We start from the raw sequence: 21,228 nt of genomic DNA on the forward strand, positions 1-21,228 counted from the left end.
TCTCTTCAGAATAGACTGAGTGGGAGGTAGATCTCTCTCTCTCTCTCTTCAGAATAGACTGAGTGGGAGGTAGATCTCTCTCTCTTCAGAATAGACTGAGTGGGAGGTAGATCTCTCTCTTCAGAATAGACTGAGTGAGAGGTAGATCTCTCTCTCTCTTCAGAATAGACTGAGTGGGAGGTAGATCTCTCTCTCTCTCTTCAGAATAGACTGAGTGGGAGGTAGATCTCTCTCTCTCTCTCTTCAGAATAGACTGAGTGGGAGGTAGATCTCTCTCTCTCTTCAGAATAGACTGAGTGAGAGGTAGATCTCTCTCTCTTCAGAATAGACTGAGTGGGAGGTAGATCTCTCTCTCTCTTCAGAATAGACTGAGTGGGAGGTAGATCTCTCTCTCTCTCTCTTCAGAATAGACTGAGTGGGAGGTAGATCTCTCTCTCTCTCTCTTCAGAATAGACTGAGTGGGAGGTAGATCTCTCTCTCTCTTCAGAATAGACTGAGTGGGAGGTAGATCTCTCTCTCTCTCTCTTCAGAATAGACTGAGTGGGAGGTAGATCTCTCTCTCTCTCTCTTCAGAATAGACTGAGTGGGAGGTAGATCTCTCTCTTTCTTCAGAATAGACTGAATGGGAGGTAGATCTCTCTCTCTCTTCAGAAAAGACTGAGTGGGAGGTAGATCTCCTCTCTCTCTTTCTTCAGAATAGACTGAGTGGGAGTTAGATCTCTCTCTCTCTCTCTTCAGAATAGACTGAGTGGGAGGTAGATCTCTCTCTCTCTCTCTCTCTTCAGAATAGACTGAGTGGGAGGTAGATCTCTCTCTCTCTCTCCAGAATAGACTGAGTGGGAGGTAGATCTCTCTCTCTCTTCAGAATAGACTGAGTGGGAGGTAGATCTCTCTCTCTTCAGAATAGACTGAGTGGGAGGTAGATCTCTCTCTCTCTTCAGAATAGCCTGAGTGGGAGGTAGATCTCTCTCTCTCTCTCCAGAATAGACTGAGTGGGAGGTAGATCTCTCTCTCTCTCTCTCTTCAGAATAGACTGAGTGGGAGGTAGATCTCTCTCTCTCCAGAATAGACTGAGTGGGAGGTAGATCTCTCTCTCTCTCTCTCTCTTCAGAATAGACTGAGTGGGAGGTAGATCTCTCTCTCTTCAGAATAGACTGAGTGAGAGGCAGATCTCTCTCTCTCTTCAGAATAGCCTGAGTGGGAGGTAGATCTCTCTCTCTCTCTCTTCAGAATAGACTGAGTGGGAGGTAGATATCTCTCTCTCTCTCCAGAATAGACTGAGTGGGAGGTAGATCTCTCTCACTCTCTCTTCAGAATAGACTGAGTGGGAGGTAGATCTCTCTCTCTTCAGAATAGACTGAATGGGAGGTAGATCTCTCTCTCTCTCTTCAGAATAGACTGAGTGGGAGGTAGATATCTCTCTCTCTCTCTTCAGAATAGACTGAGTGAGAGGTAGATCTCTCTCTCTCTTCAGAATAGACTGAGTGGGAGGTAGATCTCTCTCTCTCTCTTCAGAATAGACTGAGTGAGAGGTAGATCTCTCTCTCTCTCTCTTCAGAATAGACTGAATGGGAGGTAGATCTCTCTCTCTCTTCAGAATAGACTGAGTGGGAGGTAGATCTCTCTCTCTCTCTCTTCAGAATAGACTGAGTGGGAGGTATATCTCTCTCTCTCTCTTCAGAATAGACTGAGTGGGAGGTAGATCTCTCTCTCTCTCTCTTCAGAATAGACTGAATGGGAGGCAGATCTCTCTCTCTCTTCAGAATAGCCTGAGTGGGAGGTAGATCTCTCTCTCTCTCTCTTCAGAATAGACTGAGTGGGAGGTAGATATCTCTCTCTCTCTCCAGAATAGACTGAGTGGGAGGTAGATCTCTCTCACTCTCTCTTCAGAATAGACTGAGTGGGAGGTAGATCTCTCTCTCTTCAGAATAGACTGAATGGGAGGTAGATCTCTCTCTCTCTCTTCAGAATAGACTGAGTGAGAGGTAGATCTCTCTCTCTCTTCAGAATAGACTGAGTGGGAGGTAGATCTCTCTCTCTCTCTTCAGAATAGACTGAGTGAGAGGTAGATCTCTCTCTCTCTCTCTTCAGAATAGACTGAATGGGAGGTAGATCTCTCTCTCTCTTCAGAATAGACTGAGTGGGAGGTAGATCTCTCTCTCTCTCTCTTCAGAATAGACTGAGTGGGAGGTATATCTCTCTCTCTCTCTTCAGAATAGACTGAGTGGGAGGTAGATCTCTCTCTCTCTCTCTTCAGAATAGACTGAATGGGAGGTAGATCTCTCTCTCTCTTCAGAATAGACTGACTGGGAGGTAGATCTCTCTCTCTCTCTCTTCAGAATAGACTGAGTGGGAGGTAGATCTCTCTCTCTCTCTTCAGAATAGACTGAGTGGGAGGTAGATCTCTCTCTCTCTCTTCAGAATAGACTGAGTGGGAGGTAGATCTCTCTCTCTCTCTCTTCAGAATAGACTGAGTGGGAGGTAGATCTCTCTCTCTCTCTCTTCAGAATAGACTGAGTGGGAGGTAGATCTCTCTCTCTTCAGAATAGACTGAGTGGGAGGTAGATCTCTCTCTTCAGAATAGACTGAGTGAGAGGTAGATCTCTCTCTCTCTTCAGAATAGACTGAGTGGGAGGTAGATCTCTCTCTCTCTTCAGAATAGACTGAGTGGGAGGTAGATCTCTCTCTCTCTCTCTTCAGAATAGACTGAGTGGGAGGTAGATCTCTCTCTCTCTTCAGAATAGACTGAGTGAGAGGTAGATCTCTCTCTCTTCAGAATAGACTGAGTGGGAGGTAGATCTCTCTCTCTCTTCAGAATAGACTGAGTGGGAGGTAGATCTCTCTCTCTCTCTCTTCAGAATAGACTGAGTGGGAGGTAGATCTCTCTCTCTCTCTCTTCAGAATAGACTGAGTGGGAGGTAGATCTCTCTCTCTCTTCAGAATAGACTGAGTGGGAGGTAGATCTCTCTCTCTCTTCAGAATAGACTGAGTGGGAGGTAGATCTCTCTCTCTTCAGAATAGACTGAGTGGGAGGTAGATCTCTCTCTCTCTCTTCAGAAGAGACTGAGTGGGAGGTAGATCTATCTCTCTCTCTCTTCAGAATAGACTGAGTAAGAGGTAGATCTCTCTCTCTCTCTTCAGAATTGACTGAGTGGGAGGTAGATCTCTCTCTCTCTCTTCAGAATTGACTGAGTGGGAGGTAGATCTCTCTCTCTCTCTTCAGAATAGACTGAGTGGGAGGTAGATCTCTCTCTCTCTCTTCAGAAGAGACTGAGTGGGAGGTAGATCTCTCTCTCTCTCTTCAGAAGAGACTGAGTGGGAGGTAGATCTATCTCTCTCTCTCTTCAGAATAGACTGAGTAAGAGGTAGATCTCTCTCTCTTCAGAATAGACTGAGTGGGAGGTAGATCTCTCTCTCTCTCTTCAGAATTGACTGAGTGGGAGGTAGATCTCTCTCTCTCTCTTCAGAATAGACTGAGTGGGAGGTAGATCTCTCTCTCTCTCTTCAGAATAGACTGAGTGGGAGGTAGATCTCTCTCTCTCTTCAGAATAGACTGAGTGGGAGGTAGATCTCTCTCTCTTCAGAATAGACTGAGTGGGAGGTAGATCTCTCTCTCTCTTCAGAATAGACTGAGTGGGAGGTAGATCTCTCTCTCTCTCTCTACAGAATAGACTGAGTGGGAGGTAGATCTCTCTCTCTCTCTCTTCAGAATAGACTGAGTGGGAGGTAGATCTCTCTCTCTCTCTCTACAGAATAGACTGAGTGGGAGGTAGATCTCTCTCTCTTCAGAATAGACTGAATGGGAGGTAGATCTCTCTCTCTCTCTCTACAGAATAGACTGAGTGGGAGGTAGATCTCTCTCTCTCTTCAGAATAGACTGAGTGGGAGGTAGATCTCTCTCTCTCTCTTCAGAATAGACTGAGTGGGAGGTAGATATCTCTCTCTCTCTCTTCAGAATACACTGAATGGGAGGTAGATCTCTCTCTCTCTTCAGAATAGACTGAGTGGGAGGTAGATCTCTCTCTCTCTTCAGAATAGACTGAGTGGGAGGTAGATCTCTCTCTCTCTTCAGAATAGACTGAGTGGGAGGTAGATCTCTCTCTCTCTTCAGAATAGACTGAGTGGGAGGTAGATCTCTCTCTCTTCAGAATAGACTGAGTGGGAGGTAGATATCTCTCTCTCTCTCTTCAGAATAGACTGAATGGGAGGTAGATCTCTCTCTCTTCAGAATAGACTGAGTGGGAGGTAGATCTCTCTCTCTCTTCAGAATAGACTGAGTGGGAGGTAGATCTCTCTCTCTCTCTTCAGAATAGACTGAGTGGGAAGTAGATCTCTCTCTCTTCAGAATAGACTGAGTGGGAGGTAGATATCTCTCTCTCTCTCTTCAGAATAGACTGAATGGGAGGTAGATCTCTCTCTCTTCAGAATAGACTGAGTGGGAAGTAGATCTCTCTCTCTCTTCAGAATAGACTGAGTGGGAGGTAGATCTCTCTCTCTCTCTTCAGAATAGACTGAGTGGGAGGTAGATCTCTCTCTCTCTCTTCAGAATAGACTGAGTGGGAGGTAGATCTCTCTCTCTCTCTTCAGAATAGACTGAGTGGGAGGTAGATCTCTCTCTCTCTCTTCAGAATAGACTGAGTGGGAGGTAGATCTCTCTCTCTCTTCAGAATAGACTGAATGGGAGGTAGATCTCCTCTCTCTCACACAGACATTAAGGCTACGGACAACGCTGTGTTCTACTCCCTTCACAGAACAGCGCAAACTGGCTCTAACCAGAATAGAAAGAGGAGTGGGAGGCCCCGGTGCACAACTGAGCAAGAGGACAAGTACATTAGAGTGTCTAGTTTGAGAAACAGACGATTCACCTGCAAAACACCAGTCTCAGCGTCAACAGTGAAGAGGCGTCTCCAGGATGCTGACCTTCTAGGCAGAGTTGCAAAGAAAACACTGGACAGAGGAACTCTGCCTAGAAGGCCAGCATCCCGGAGACGCCTCTTCACTGTTGACGCTGAGACTGGTGTTTTGCAGGAACTATTTAATGAGGCTGCCAGTTGAAGACTTGTTTACGCTGTTCTGTGACGGGAGTAGTACACAGCGCTGTACTAGATCTTCAGTTTCTTAGCAGTTTCTCACATGGAATAGCCTTCATTTCTCAGAACAAGAATAGACTGACGAGTTTCAGAATAAATGTATTTGTTTCTGGCCATTTTGAGCCTGTAAACGAACCCACAAATGCTGATGCTCCAGATACTCAACTAGTCTAAAGAAGGCCAATTGCATTGCGTTTTAATTAGCACAACAGTTTTCAGCTGTGCTAACATAATTGCAAAAGGGTTAAAATTATAAACTTGGATTAGCTAACACAACGTGCCATTGGAACACAGGAGTGATGGTTACTGATAATGGGCCTCTGTATGCCTATGTAGATATTCCATAAAAAATCAGCAGATTCCAGCTACAATAGTCATTTACAACATTAACAATGTCTACACTGTATTTCTGATCAATTTGATGTCAATGTAATGGACCAAAAAATGTTGCTTTTCTTTCAAAAACAAGGACATTTCTAAGTGACCCCAAACTTTGGAACGGCAGGGTACATACACTGAGTGGACAAAACATTAGGAACGCCTGCTCTTCCCATGACAGACTGACCAGGTGAATCCCGATGAGAGCTATGATCCCTCATTGATTTCACCTCCACTTCCATCAGTGTAGATGAAGGGAAGGAGACAATGCCAGTCAGAGGGTGAACGGGCAAGTCAAAAGTTTTAAGTGGCTTTGAACGGGGTTATGGTAGAAGGTGCCCAGGAGCACCGATTTGAGTCAAGAACTGCAACGCTGCTGGGTTTTTCATGCTCAACAGTTTCCCCCGTGTGTATCAAGAATGGTCCACCACCCAAAGGACATCCAGCCAAATTGACACAACTGTGGGAAGCATTGGAGTCAACATGTGCCAGCATCCCTGTGGAACGCTTTCGACACCTTGTAGAGTCCATGCCCCCTTGTAGAGTCTATTCCCCCTTGTAGAGTCCATGACCCCTTGTAGAGTCCATGACCCCTTGTAGAGTCCATGACCCCTTGTAGAGTCCATGCCCCCTTGTAGAGTCCATGCCCCCTTGTAGAGTCCATGCCCCCTTGTAGAGTCCATGCCCCCTTGTAGAGTCCATGCCCCCTTGTAGAGTCTATGCCCCCTTGTAGAGTCCATGACCCCTTGTAGAGTCCATGACCCCTTGTAGAGTCCATGCCCCCTTGTAGAGTCCATGCCCCCTTGTAGAGTCCATGCCCCCTTGTAGAGTCCATGCCCCCTTGTAGAGTCCATGCCCCCTTGTAGAGTCTATGCCCCCTTGTAGAGTCCATGCCCCCTTGTAGAGTCCATGCCCCCTTGTAGAGTCTATGCCCCCTTGTAGAGTCCATGCCCCCTTGTAGAGTCCATGCCCCCTTGTAGAGTCCATGCCCCCTTGTAGAGTCCATGCCCCCTTGTAGAGTCCATGCCCCCTTGTAGAGTCCATGCCCCCTTGTAGAGTCCATGCCCCCTTGTAGAGTCTATGCCCCCTTGTAGAGTCCATGCCCCCTTGTAGAGTCCATGCCCCCTTGTAGAGTCTATGCCCCCTTGTAGAGTCCATGCCCCCTTGTAGAGTCCATGCCCCCTTGTAGAGTCCATGCCCCCTTGTAGAGTCTATGCCCCCTTGTAGAGTCTATGCCCCCTTGTAGAGTCCATGCCCCCTTGTAGAGTCCATGCCCCCTTGTAGAGTCTATGCCCCCTTGTAGAGTCCATGCCCCCTTGTAGAGTCCATGCCCCCTTGTAGAGTCCATGCCCCCTTGTAGAGTCCATGCCCCCTTGTAGAGTCCATGCCCCCTTGTAGAGTCTATGCCCCCTTGTAGAGTCCATGCCCCCTTGTAGAGTCCATGCCCCCTTGTAGAGTCTATGCCCCCTTGTAGAGTCTATGCCCCCTTGTAGAGTCTATGCCCCCTTGTAGAGTCCATGCCCCCTTGTAGAGTCTATGCCCCCTTGTAGAGTCTATGCCCCCTTGTAGAGTCTATGCCCCCTTGTAGAGTCTATGCCCCCTTGTAGAGTCTAAGCCCCCTTGTAGAGTCTATGCCCCCTTGTAGAGTCTATGCCCCCTTGTAGAGTCTATGCCCCCTTGTAGAGTCTATGCCCCCTTGTAGAGTCTATGCCCCCTTGTAGAGTCTATGCCCCCTTGTAGAGTCTATGCCCCCTTGTAGAGTCTAAGCCCCGACGAAATAAGGCTGTTCTGAGGGCAAAAGGGGGTGCAACTCAGTGTATATACAGTGGGGAGAACAAGTATTTGATACACTGCCGATTTTGCAGGTTTTCCTACTTACAAAGCATGTAGAGGTCTGTCATTTTTATCATAGGTACACTTCAACTGTGAGAGACGGAGTCTAAAACAAAAATCCAGAAAATCACATTGTATGATTTTTAAGTAATTAATTTGCATTTTATTGCATGACATAAGTATTTGATCACCTACCAACCAGTAAGAATTCCGGCTCTCACAGACCTGTTAGTTTTTCTTTAAGAAGCCCTCCTGTTCTCCACTCATTACCTGTATTAACTGCACCTGTTTGAACTCGTTACCTGTATAAAAGACACCTGTCCACACACTCAATCAAACAGACTCCAACCTCTCCACAATGGCCAAGACCAGAGAGCTGTGTAAGGACATCAGGGATAAATTGTAGACCTGTACAAGGCTGGGATGGGCTACAGGACAATAGGCAAGCAGCTTGGTGAGAAGGCAACAACTGTTGGCACAATTATTAGAAAATGGAAGAAGTTCAAGATGACGGTCAATCACCCTCGGTCTGGGGCTCCATGCAAGATCTCACCTCGTGGGGCATCAATGATCATGAGGAATGTGAGGGATCAGCCCAGAACTACACGGCAGGACCTGGTCAATGACCTGAAGAGAGCTGGGACCACAGTCTCAAAGAAAACCATTAGTAACACACTACGCCGTCATGGATTAAAATCCTGCAGCGCACGCAAGGTCCCCCTGCTCAAGCCAGCGCATGTCCAGGCCCGTCTGAAGTTTGCCAATGACCATCTGGATGATCCAGAGGAGGAATGGGAGAAGGTCATGTGGTCTGATGAGACAAAAATAGAGCTTTTTGCTCTAAACTCCACTCGCCGTGTTTGGAGGAATAGAAGGATGAGTACAACCCCAAGAACACCATCCCAACCGTGAAGCATGGAGGTGGAAACATCATTCTTTGGGGATGCTTTTCTGCAAAGGGGACAGGACGACTGCACCGTATTGAGGGGAGGATGGATGGGGCCATGTATCGCGAGATCTTGGCCAACAACCTCCTTCCCTCAGTAAGAGCATTGAAGATGGGTCGTGGCTGGGTCTTCCAGCATGACAACGACACGAAGCACACAGCCATGGCAACTAAGGAGTGGCTCCGTAAGAAGCATCTCAAGGTCCTGGAGTGGCCTAGCCAGTCTCCAGACCTGAACCCAATAGAAAATCTTTGGAGGGAGCTGAAAGTCCGTATTGCCCAACGACAGCCCCGAAACCTGAAGGATCTGGAGAAGATCTGTAGGGAGGAGTGGGCCAAAATCCCTGCTGCAGTGTGTGCAAACCTAGTCAAGAACTACAGGAAACGTATGATCTCTGTAATTGCAAACAAAGGTTTCTGTACCAAATATTAAGTTCTGCTTTTCTGATGTATCAAATACTTATGTCATGCAATAAAATGCAAATGAATTACTTAAAAATCATACAATGTGATTTTCTGGATTTTTGTTTTAGATTCCGTCTCTCATAGTTGAAGTGTACCTATGATAAAAATTACAGACCTCTACATGCTTTGTAAGTAGGAAAACCTGCAAAATCGTCAGTGTATCAAATACTTGTTCTCCCCACTGTATGTACTGTATTATATGGGCTATATATCATATAGGGAAATATCTGAAAGGCCGTCAATGGTTTAAATTCAATGCTGATATTCTGTAGGTTGAATTATCAAGCTTTCCTTTTACCCCAGAGGTTATTAATCCTGAGCCAGGAGGCTCATTGTTGATCAAATTGGTCGAATACTAATCCTAGACAAATGACTAAATACTATCCACTGTCCCCTAACGACCTGTAACAATCAGCTTGGATCACAAACTATGCTACCATTCAAGGAAACACTATCTTCCTATGAGAGTGACCGAAGCAAGACAGACACAATGAATACAGGGACCAAAAGAAGCATACATTATCATTGTCACGACTTTCCGCCGAAGTCGGGTTCCTCTCCTTATTCGGGCGGCGCTCGGCGGTCGGCGTCGCCTGTCTTCTAGCCATCATCGATCCATTTTTCATTTTCCATTTGTTTTGTCTTGTTTTTCCTCACACCTGGTTTCAATCCCCTCAATTACTTGTTGTGTATATTAACCCTCTGTTCCCCCCCCCCCCCCATGTCTTTGTGTGGGATTGTTAATTGTAAGTGCTTGTGCACATGTTGACTGGTGCGCGACGAGTTTTTCTCCCTGTTCGACGCCCGACCGCCGAGCACCGCCCGAACAGAGAGAGGAACCACCTTCGGTGGAAGTCGTGACAGGTACACACAAAACACCTCTCCAAACGTTCCCCCATTTCTAAATGGGACAGGTACACACAAAACACCTCTCCAAACGTTCCCCCATTTCTAAATGGGACAGGTACACACAAAACACCTCTCCAAACGTTCCCCCATTTCTAAACGGGACAGGTACACACAAAACACCTCTCCAAACGTTCCCCCATTTCTAAACGGGACAGGTACACACAAAACACCTCTCCAAACGTTCCCCCATTTCTAAATGGGACAGGTACACACAAAACACCTCTCCAAACGTTCCCCCATTTCTAAATGGGACAGGTACACACAAAACACCTCTCCAAACGTTCCCCCATTTCTAAACGGGACATGCCTTCTTAAAGGGGAAGCCCACCAAAATGACAACGGTGGCCCCTTAGATTTGACAGTGAAAATAAAGCAGTCAGAACGGACAGATACATAATATAACAGCATGAAAATACACCCCTATCCACTCTCCCCCATCCCCTATCCACTCTCCCCTATCCCTAATCCACTATTCACTATCCCCTATCTACTATCCCCTATCTACTATCCCCAATCCACTATCCCCAATCCACTATCTACTATCCCCTATCCCCAATCCACTATTCACTATCCTCTATCTACTATCCCCTATCTACTATCCCCAATCCACTATTCACTATCCCCTATCCACTCTCCCCCATCCCCAATCCACTGTTCACTATCCCCTATCCCCTCTACCCTATCCCCTATCCACTCTCCCCTATCCCCTATCCCCTATCCACTCTCCCCTATCCTCTCTCCCCTATCCCCTATCCCCAATCCACTATTCACTATCCCCTCTCCCCTATCCCCTATCCCCTATCCCCTATCCACTCTCCCCTCTCCCCTCTCCCCTATCTACTATCCCCAATCCACTATTCACTATCCCCTCTCCCCTATCCCCTATCCCCTATCCCCTATCCCCTATCCCCTCTCCCCTATCCCCTATCCACTCTCCCCTATCCACTATCCCCTATCCACTCTCCCCTATCCACTCTCCCCTATCCCCTATCCCCTCTCCCCTCTCCCCTCTACCCTATCCCCTATCCACTCTCCCCTATCCCCTATCCCCTATCCACTCTCCCCCATCCCCAATCCACTATTCACTATCCCCTATCCACTCTCCCCTATCCCCAATCCACTATTCCCTCTCCCCTATCCCCTGTCCCCTATCCCCTATCCCCTATTCACTATCCCCTATCCACTATTCACTATCCCCTATCCACTATCCCCTATCCCCTCTCCCCTATCCCCTATCCACTCTCCCCTATCCCCAATCCCCTATCCACTATTCCCTATCCCCTATCCCCTCTCCCCTATCCACTCTCCCCTATCCCCAATCCACTATTCACTATCCCCTCTCCCCTATCCCCTATCCCCTATCCCCTATCCCCTCTCCCCTATCCCCTATCCACTATCCACTATCCCCTATCCACTATCCAAAATCCTTTTTCCCCTGTCCACTATCCCCTATCTACTAACCCCTATCCCCTCTCCCCTATCCCCAATCCACTATTCACTATCCCCTCTCCCCTATCCCCTATCCCCTCTCCCCTATCCCCTCTCCCCTATCCCCTATCCACTATCCACTATCCACTATCCCCTATCCCCTATCCACTATTCACTATCCACTATCCAAAATCCCTTTTCCCCTGTCCACTATCCCCTATCTACTATCCCCTATCCCCTATCCCCTATCCACTATGCCCTATCCCCTATCCACTCTCCCCTATCTCCAATCCACTATTCACTAGCCCCTATCCCCTATCCACTCTCCCCTATCCCCAATCCACTATTCACTATCCCCTATCCCCTATCCCCTATCCCCTCTCCCCTATCCCCTATCCCCTATCCCCTATCCACTCTCCCCTATCCCCTATCCCCTATCCACTATCCCCTATCCCTAATTCCACTATCCCCAATCCACTATTCACTATCCCCTATCCCCTCTCCCCTATCCCCAATCCACTATGCACTATCCCCTATCCCCTATCCACTCTCCCCTATCCCCAATCCACTATTCACTATCCCCTATCCCCTCTTCCCCTATCCCCTCTCCCCTATCCCCTATCCCCTATCCCCTCTCCCCTCTCCCCTATCCCCTATCCACTATCCCCTATCCACTATCCCCTATCCCTAATTCCACTATCCCCTAATCCACTATCCCCTATCCCCTCTCCCCTATCCCCTATCTACTATCCCCTATCCACTATCCCCTATCCCCTATCCCCTCTCCCCTCTCCCCTATCCCCTATCCCCTATCCACTATCCCCTATCCACTATCCCCTATCCCTAATTCCACTATCCCCTATCCCCTCTCCCCTATCCCCAATCCACTATTCACTATCTCCTATCCACTGTCTGTTTTAGTAAGAGTCTCTAAAGTGTGGTGTCTGCTTTAGTAAGGGTCTCTACAGTGTGGTGTCTGCTTTAGTAAGGGTCTCTACAGTGTGGTGTCTGCTTTAGTAAGGGTCTCTACAGTGTGGTGTCTGCTTTAGTAAGGGTCTCTACAGTGTGGTGTCTGCTTTAGTAAGGGTCTCTACAGTGTGGTGTCTGCTTTAGTAAGGGTCTCTACAGTGTGGTGTCTGCTTTAGTAAGGGTCTCTACAGTGTGGTGTCTGCTTTAGTAAGGGTCTCTACAGTGTGGTGTCTGCTTTAGTAAGGGTCTCTACAGTGTGGTGTCTGCTTTAGTAAGGGTCTCTACAGTGTGGTGTCTGCTTTAGTAAGGGTCTCTACGGTGTGGTGTCTGCTTTAGTAAGGGTCTCTACAGTGTGGTGTCTGCTTTAGTAAGGGTCTCTACAGTGTGGTGTCTGCTTTAGTAAGGGTCTCTACAGTGTGGTGTCTGCTTTAGTAAGGGTCTCTACAGTGTGGTGTCTGCTTTAGTAAGGGTCTCTACAGTGTGGTGTCTGCTTTAGTAAGGGTCTCTACAGTGTGGTGTCTGCTTTAGTAAGGGTCTCTACAGTGTGGTGTCTGCTTTAGTAAGGGTCTCTACAGTGTGGTGTCTGCTTTAGTAAGGGTCTCTACAGTGTGGTGTCTGCTTTAGTAAGGGTCTCTACAGTGTGGTGTCTGCTTTAGTAAGTGTCTCTTCAGTGTGATGTCTGCTTTAGTAAGGGTCTCTACAGTGTGGTGTCTGCTTTAGTAAGGGTCTCTACAGTGTGGTGTCTGCTTTAGTAAGGGTCTCTACAGTGTGGTGTCTGCTTTAGTAAGGGTCTCTACAGTGTGGTGTCTGCTTTAGTAAGGGTCTCTACAGTGTGGTGTCTGCTTTAGTAAGGGTCTCTACAGTGTGGTGTCTGCTTTAGTAAGGGTCTCTACAGTGTGGTGTCTGCTTTAGTAAGGGTCTCTACAGTGTGGTGTCTGCTTTAGTAAGGGTCTCTACAGTGTGGTGTCTGCTTTAGTAAGGGTCTCTACAGTGTGGTGTCTGCTTTAGTAAGGGTCTCTACAGTGTGGTGTCTGCTTTAGTAAGGGTCTCTACAGTGTGGTGTCTGCTTTAGTAAGGGTCTCTACAGTGTGGTGTCTGCTTTAGTAAGGGTCTCTACAGTGTGGTGTCTGCTTTAGTAAGGGTCTCTACAGTGTGGTGTCTGCTTTAGTAAGGGTCTCTACAGTGTGGTGTCTGCTTTAGTAAGGGTCTCTACAGTGTGGTGTCTGCTTTAGTAAGGGTCTCTACAGTGTGGTGTCTGCTTTAGTAAGGGTCTCTACAGTGTGGTGTCTGCTTTAGTAAGGGTCTCTACAGTGTGGTGTCTGCTTTAGTAAGGGTCTCTACAGTGTGGTGTCTGCTTTAGTAAGGGTCTCTACAGTGTGGTGTCTGCTTTAGTAAGGGTCTCTACAGTGTGGTGTCTGCTTTAGTAAGGGTCTCTACAGTGTGGTGTCTGCTTTAGTAAGGGTCTCTACAGTGTGGTGTCTGCTTTAGTAAGGGTCTCTACAGTGTGGTGTCTGCTTTAGTAAGGGTCTCTACAGTGTGGTGTCTGCTTTAGTAAGGGTCTCTACAGTGTGGTGTCTGCTTTAGTAAGGGTCTCTACAGTGTGGTGTCTGCTTTAGTAAGGGTCTCTACAGTGTGGTGTCTGCTTTAGTAAGGGTCTCTACAGTGTGGTGTCTGCTTTAGTAAGGGTCTCTACAGTGTGGTGTCTGCTTTAGTAAGGGTCTCTACAGTGTGGTGTCTGCTTTAGTAAGGGTCTCTACAGTGTGGTGTCTGCTTTAGTAAGGGTCTCTACAGTGTGGTGTCTGCTTTAGTAAGGGTCTCTACAGTGTGGTGTCTGCTTTAGTAAGGGTCTCTACAGTGTGGTGTCTGCTTTAGTAAGGGTCTCTACAGTGTGGTGTCTGCTTTAGTAAGGGTCTCTACAGTGTGGTGTCTGCTTTAGTAAGGGTCTCTACAGTGTGGTGTCTGCTTTAGTAAGGGTCTCTACAGTGTGGTGTCTGTAGGCTGCAGGCTAGTATTGCTTTCCAACAACATGTTTTTGATTAAAGACACTTGGCTAGAATCTCTTTATTAATAATATCGCTACACACACACACACACACACACACACACACACACACACACACACACACACACACACACACACACACACACACACACACACACACACACACACACACACACACACACACACACACACACACACACACACACACAGAGAGAGAGAGACATACAGAGAGAGACATACAGAGAGAGAGAGGTAGGATGGTGGTTGGGGAGGTAAGAGGGGTTGGGGAGGAGAGAGGGGTTGGGGAGGTGAGAGGGGTTGGGGAGGTGAGAGGGGTTGGGGAGGAGAGAGGGGTTGGGGAGGAGAGACGGGTTGGGGAGGTGAGAGGGGTTGGGGAGGAGAGACGGGTTGGGGAGGTGAGAGGGGTTGGGGAGGAGAGAGGTGTTGGGGAGGTGAGAGGGGTTGGGGTTGGGGAGGAGAGAGGGGTTGGGGAGGAGAGACGGGTTGGGGAGGTGAGAGGGGTTGGGGAGGAGAGAGGGGTTGGGGAGGAGAGAGGGGTTGGGGAGGTAAGAGGGGTTGGGGAGGTGAGAGGGGTGGGGAGGTAAGAGGGGTTGGGGAGGTGAGAGGGGTTGGGGAGGTGAGAGGGGTGGGGGAGGTGAGAGGGGTGGGGGAGGTGAGAGGGGTTGGGGAGGTGAGAGGGGTTGGGGGGTGAGAGGGGTTGGGGAGGTGAGAGGGGTTGGGGAGGAGAGAGGGGTTGGGGAGGTAAGAGGGGTTGGGGAGGTGAGAGGGGTGGGGAGGTAAGAGGGGTTGGGGAGGTGAGAGGGGTTGGGGAGGTGAGAGGGGTGGGGGAGGTGAGAGGGGTGGGGGAGGTGAGAGGGGTTGGGGGAGGTGAGAGGGGTTGGGGGGTGAGAGGGGTTGGGGAGGTGAGAGGGGTTGGGGAGGAGAGAGGGGTTGGGGAGGTAAGAGGGGTTGGGGAGGTGAGAGGGGTTGGGGAGGTGAGAGGGGTTGGGGAGGAGAGAGGGGTTGGGGAGGAGAGAGGGGTTGGGGGGGGTTGGGGAGGTAAGAGGGGTTGGGGAGGTGAGAGGGGTTGGGGAGGAGAGAGGGGTTGGGGAGGAGAGAGGGGTTGGGGAGGTGAGAGGGGTTGGGGAGTTGAGAGGGGGAGGTGAGAGGGGTTGGGGAGGTGAGAGGGGTTGGGGAGGTGAGAGGGGTTGGGGAGGTGAGAGGGGTTGGGGAGGTGAGAGGGGTTGGGGAGGTGAGAGGGGTTGGGGGGGGGGGTTGGGGAGGTGAGAGGGGTTGGGGAGGTGAGAGGGGTTGGGGAGGTGCGAGGGGTTGGGGGGGGGGTTGGGGAGGTAAGAGGGGTTGGGGAGGTGAGAGGGGTTGGGGAGGAGAGAGGGGTTGGGGAGGAGAGAGGGGTTGGGGAGGTGAGAGGGGTTGGGGAGGTGAGAGGGGTTGGGGAGGTGAGAGGGGTTGGGGAGGAGAGAGGGGTTGGGGAGGTGAGAGGGGTTGGGGAGGTGAGAGGGGTTGGGGAGGTGAGAGGGGTTGGGGAGGGGGTTGGGGAGGTAAGAGGGGTTGGGGGAGAGAGAGGGGTTGGGGAGGTAAGAGGGGTTGGGGAGGTAAGAGGGGTTGGGGAGGAGAGGGGTTGGGGAGGTAAGAGGGGTTGGGGAGGTGAGAGGGGTTGGGGAGGTGAGAGGGGTTGGGGAGGAGAGAGGGGTTGGGGAGGAGAGAGGGGTTGGGGAGGAGAGAGGGGTTGGGGAGGTGAGAGGGGTTGGGGAGGAGAGAGGGGTTGGGGAGGTGAGAGGGGTTGGAGAGGTGAGAGGGGTTGGGGAGGTGAGAGGGGTTGGGGAGGTGAGAGGGGTTGGGGAGGAGAGAGGGGTTGGGGAGGAGAGAGGGGTTGGGGAGGTGAGAGGGGTTGGGGAGGTGAGAGGGGTTGGGGAGGAGAGAGGGGTTGGGGAGGTGAGAGGGGTTGGGGAGGTGAGAGGGGTTGGGGAGGAGAGAGGGGTTGGGGAGGAGAGGGGTTGGGGAGGTAAGAGGGGTTGGGGAGGTGAGAGGGGTTGGGGAGGTGAGAGGGGTTGGGGAGGAGAGAGGGGTTGGGGAGGTGAGAGGGGTTGGGGAGGTGAGAGGGGTTGGGGAGGAGAGAGGGGTTGGGGAGGTGAGAGGGGTTGGGGAGGTGAGAGGGGTTGGGGAGGAGAGAGGGGTTGGGGAGGTGAGAGGGGTTGGGGAGGTGAGAGGGGTTGGGGAGGAGAGAGGGGTTGGGGAGGAGAGACGGGTTGGGGAGGTGAGAGGGGTTGGGGAGGAGAGAGGGGTTGGGGAGGTGAGAGGGGTTGGGGAGGTGAGAGGGGTTGGGGAGGAGAGAGGGGTTGGGGAGGTGAGAGGGGTTGGGGAGGTGAGAGGGGTTGGGGAGGAGAGAGGGGTTGGGGAGGTGAGAGGGGTTGGGGAGGAGAGAGGGGTGGGGGAGGAGAGAGGTGTTGGAGAGGTGAGAGGGGTTGGGGAGGTGAGAGGGGTTGGGGAGGAGAGAGGGGTTGGGGAGGTGAGAGGGGTTGGAGAGGTGAGAGGGGTTTGGGAGGTGAGAGGGGTTTGGGAGGTGAGAGGGGTTTGGGAGGTGAGAGGGGTTGGGGAGGTGAGAGGGGTTGGGGAGGTGAGAGGGGTTGGGGAGGAGAGAGGGGTTGGGGAGGTGAGAGGGGTTGGGGAGGTGAGAGGGGTTGGGGAGGTAAGAGGGGTTGGGGAGGTGAGAGGGGTTGGGGAGGTAAGAGGGGTTGGGGAGGAGAGAGGGGTTGGGGAGGTGAGAGGGGTTGGGGAGGTAAGAGGGGTTGGGGAGGTAAGAGGGGTTGGGGAGGAGAGAGGGGTTGGGGAGGTGAGAGGGGTTGGGGAGGTAAGAGGGGTTGGGGAGGTAAGAGGGGTTGTAACTGGCCTGCTGTATTTACATTCCTCTGTTCCAGTTGATTTTAAAGCCGTGAAAATATACTATGACATAATTGGCTCATAGTTTGGACTAACATCTCCTAGATATACGGGTGACTGAGTCCACTATAGAATAACTATGGAACAAGTGACTTGCGGATTGAGTTGTCTGAAACTGAAATGACATTATATTCTACAGTAGGGAGATAAAGGAATCTACTTTTCACTGACAGTCACAACTCAACAATTATCTAAGCTCTTTGGTATTTACCGCACGCTCTACCCAAAATGCAGCACTGCCTTTCCTTCCAACTGCAGGGCAGGAACACACACACACACACACACACACACACACACACACACACACACACACACACACACACACACACACACACACACACACACACACACACACACACACACACACACCACAAGGCTGAGAACAGACACACACACACACCACGAGGCTGAGAACAGACACACACACACACACACCACGAGGCTGAGAACAGACACACACACACACACACCACAAGGCTGAGAACAGACACACACACACACACACCACAAGGCTGTGAACAGACACACACACACACACACACACACACACACACCACAAGGCCGAGAACAGACACACACACACACACACCATAAGGCTGTGCCAGGCTGGATCTGATTTCCAACCCCAGGGGCCATGAAACTCAGCTCTAACCAGTACACACACACACACACTCGCCCACAACACACATACGCATACATGCACGGACGCACACACATACACAAACACATGCAAACGCTCGCACATACACACAGGCATCCACGCACGTGAACACGCACACTCACAAACACCCTGTTCTACACAGAACCTCAGTTAGTCTTTGTCAGGCTGAGGGCTGAGGGACTGAGGGGCTGGGGGCTGAGGGGCTGGGGGGCTGGAGGGCTGGGGGGCTGGGGGCTGAGGGGCTGGAGGGCTGGGGGGCTGAGGGACTGAGGGGCTGGGGGGGCTGGGGGGCTGAGGGGCTGGGGGGGCTGGAGGGCTGGGGGGCTGAGGGGCTGGGGGGGCTGGGGGGCTGAGGGGCTGGGGGGGCTGGGGGGCTGAGGGCTGGGGGGCTGAGGGACTGAGGGGCTGGGGGGGCTGGGGGGCTGAGGGCTGGGGGGCTGAGGGCTGGGGGGCTGAGGGACTGAGGGGCTGGGGGGGCTGGGGGGCTGAGGGGCTGGGGGGGCTGGAGGGCTGGGGGGCTGAGGGGCTGGGGGGGCTGGGGGGCTGGGGGCTGAGGGGCTGGAGGGCTGGGGGGCTGAGGGACTGAGGGGCTGGGGGGGCTGGGGGGCTGAGGGCTGGGGGGCTGAGGGACTGAGGGGCTGGGGGGGCTGGGGGGCTGAGGGCTGGGGGGCTGAGGGCTGGGGGGCTGAGGGACTGAGGGGCTGGGGGGGCTGGGGGGCTGAGGGGCTGGGGGGGCTGGAGGGCTGGGGGGCTGAGGGGCTGGGGGGGCTGGGGGGCTGAGGGACTGAGGGGCTGGGGGGGCTGGGGGGCTGGGGGGGCTGGGGGGCTGAGGGACTGGGGGGGCTGGGGGCTGAGGGGCTGGGGGGGCTGGGGGGGCTGGGGGGCTGAGGGACTGGGGGGGCTGGGGGGCTGGAGGGCTGGGGGGCTGAGGGGCTGGGGGGGCTGAGGGGATGGGGGGCTGGGGGGGCTGAGGGGCTGAGGGCTGGGGGGGCTGGAGGGCTGGGGGGCTGGAGGGCTGAGGGCTGGGGGGCTGAGGGCTGGGGGGCTGGAGGGCTGGGGGGGCTGGGGGGCTGGAGGGCTGGGGGGCTGGAGGGCTGAGGGGCTGAGGGGCTGGGGGGGCTGGGGGGCTGAGGGACTGAGGGGCTGGGGGGGCTGGGGGGCTGGGGGGCTGAGGGCTGGGGGGGCTGGGGGGCTGAGGGACTGAGGGGGCTGGGGGGGCTGGGGGGCTGAGGGCTGGGGGGGCTGGGGGGCTGGAGGGCTGAGGGCTGGGGGGCTGAGGGCTGGGGGGCTGAGGGCTGAGGGCTGGGGGGCTGGAGGGCTGGGGGGCTGAGGGACTGGGGGGCTGGGGGGGCTGGGGGGCTGAGGGCTGGGGGGGCTGGGGGGCTGGAGGGCTGGGGGGCTGGAGGGCTGAGGGCTGGGGGGCTGAGGGCTGGAGGGCTGAGGGCTGGGGGGCTGGAGGGCTGGGGGGCTGGGGGGCTGAGGGGCTGGGGGGGCTGGGGGGCTGAGGGACTGAGGGGCTGAGGGACTGAGGGGCTGGGGGGCTGAGGGGCTGAGGGGCTGGGGGGGCTGGGGGGCTGAGGGACTGAGGGGCTGAGGGGCTGAGGGGCTGGGGGGCTGAGGGACTGAGGGACTGAGGGGCTGGGGGGCTGAGGGGCTGAGGGGCTGGGGGGGCTGGGGGGCTGAGGGACTGAGGGGCTGAGGGACTGGAGGGCTGGGGGGGCTGGGGGGCTGAGGGACTGAGGGGCTGGGGAGGCTGGGGGGCTGAGGGACTGAGGGGCTGAGGGGCTGGGGGGCTGGGGGGCTGGAGGGCTGGAGGGGCTGAGGGGCTGGGGGGCTGAGGGGCTGGGGGGCTGGAGGGCTGAGGGCTGGGGGGCTGAGGGCTGGGGGGCTGAGGGCTGGGGGGCTGGGGGGCTGAGGGCTGGGGAGCTGAGGGCTGGGGGGCTGGGGGGCTGGAGGGCTGGGGGGCTGAGGGCTGGGGGCTTGAGGGCTGGGGGGCTGGAGGGCTGAGGGCTGGGGGGCTGAGGGCTGGGGGGCTGGAGGGCTGAGGGCTGAGGGGCTGGGGGGCTGGGGGGCTGAGGGCTGAGGGGCTGAGGGCTGAGGGCTGGGGGGCTGAGGGCTGGGGGGCTGGGGGCTGGGGGCTGAGGGGCTGAGGGGGCTGAGGGCTGGGGGGCTGAGGGGTTGCTGAGGGCTGGGGGCTGAGGGCTGAGGGGCTGGAGGGCTGGGGGCTGGGGGGCTGAGGGCTGGGGGGCTGAGGGGCTGAGGGCTGAGGGGGCTGGGGGGGCTGGGGGGCTGGGGGCCTGGGGGGCTGAGGGGCTGGGGGCCTGGGGGGCTGAGGGGCTTAGGGGCTGGGGGGCTGAGGGCTGAGGGGCTGGGGGCTGGGGGGCTGAGAGGCTGGGGGGCTGGAATTGACCTGGAATATAGTTGGAATGATATGCAAATACAAAATAGTCATATTTGTCTTGTATGATGTTTGGTTGAAAATGACTGAAAAGTGGAAAAATAAATGAACATATTTTTGTGATGGAACACATATCATATAATATAATTTCATGAAATCACAAGTCCAATACAGCAAATGAAAGATAAACATCTTGTGAATCCAGCCAATATTTCCAATTTTTTAAGTGTTTTACAGCGAAAACACAATATATATTTATATTAGCTCACCACAATAGCTTTCACAAAACCCACAAATAGAGATAAAATTAATCACTAACCTTGACCAACTTCATCAGATGACAGTCTTATAACATCATGTTATACAATACATATATGTTTTGTTCGAAAATGTGCATATTTAGAGGTACAAATCCTGGTTTTACATTGTGAATACGTAGCCATAATGCACCAAATTGTCCGGAGATATTTTGGACAGTCACATAATCTAACCAAAGAACACATCATAAACTTTGCTAAAAAATACATGTTGTACAGCAAATGAAAGATACACTGGTTCTTAATGCAACCGCTGTGTTAGATTTTAAAAAATTACTTTAGTACAACATACAGCATGCAATAATCTGAGACAGCGCTCACCAATTCTCCGCCTTGTTGGAGCCAACACAAACCACAAAAATACGAAATAACATCATAAATATTCTCTTACTTTTGATGATCTTCCATCAGAATGTTGTGCAAGGAGTCCTAGTTCCAGAATAAATCGTTGTTTTGTTTTAGAATGTCCATTTCTTCTGTCGAATTAGCAACTTTGGCTAGCCATGTGGAGGGCACATGTCCAAGAAATCTTGAGGAGCGTGTTGAGGAGCGTGTTGAGGAGCGTGTGGAGGAGCGTGTCGAGGAGCGTGTCGAGGAGCGTGTCGAGGAGCGTATCGAGGAGCGTATCGAGGAGCGTAGCGAGGAGCGTTTTATTCTGTCCTCTGTTGTCCTCTCCAGCTGGACCTTGGGGGCCTTGGCATCAGCCAGATGAAATACGTAGTGAGGAGCATTTTATTCTGTCCTCTCCAGCTGGACCTTGGGGGCCTTGATGAAATACGACCCCTTGAAAGAACAACCACATGTTTGGGATCCATTTCTAGCAGACAGAATCACGTCATCTAATTCTCCTTAACTAGCTACAATGTCATTATGG

At 52.7% G+C, this 21,228-nt stretch overlaps 1 protein-coding gene across 1 annotated transcript; it reads right to left on the reverse strand.

Annotated features, from left to right (window-relative positions):
• Window positions 1–17,785: 17,785 nt before the first annotated feature.
• Window positions 17,786–20,091, reverse strand: LOC139569893 (uncharacterized). The gene is made up of 5 exons (XM_071391217.1): window positions 20,081–20,091; window positions 19,735–19,879; window positions 19,271–19,424; window positions 18,425–18,709; window positions 17,786–17,889 (listed from the first exon to the last, which is right to left on the reverse strand). The coding sequence occupies exons 1-5, from the start codon at window positions 20,089–20,091 to the stop codon at window positions 17,786–17,788; spliced, it is 699 nt and encodes a 232-aa protein (XP_071247318.1).
• Between the last annotated feature and the right edge of the window lie 1,137 nt (window positions 20,092–21,228).

The sequence above is a fragment of the Salvelinus alpinus genome, chromosome 3, assembly GCF_045679555.1.
Source record: "Salvelinus alpinus chromosome 3, SLU_Salpinus.1, whole genome shotgun sequence".
NCBI classification, from domain to species: Eukaryota; Metazoa; Chordata; class Actinopteri; order Salmoniformes; family Salmonidae; genus Salvelinus; species Salvelinus alpinus.

Coding starts and splice junctions, on each gene's coding strand:
- LOC139569893 (XM_071391217.1), bottom strand. Junction 18,710..19,270: donor CTCAGCCCCCCAGCCCCTCA/GTCCCTCAGTCC, acceptor CCAGCCCTCCAG/CCCCCCAGCCCCCCCAGCCC. Junction 17,890..18,424: donor CCAGCCCCCCCAGCCCCTCA/GTCCCTCAGCCC, acceptor TCAGCCCCCCAG/CCCTCCAGCCCCTCAGCCCC.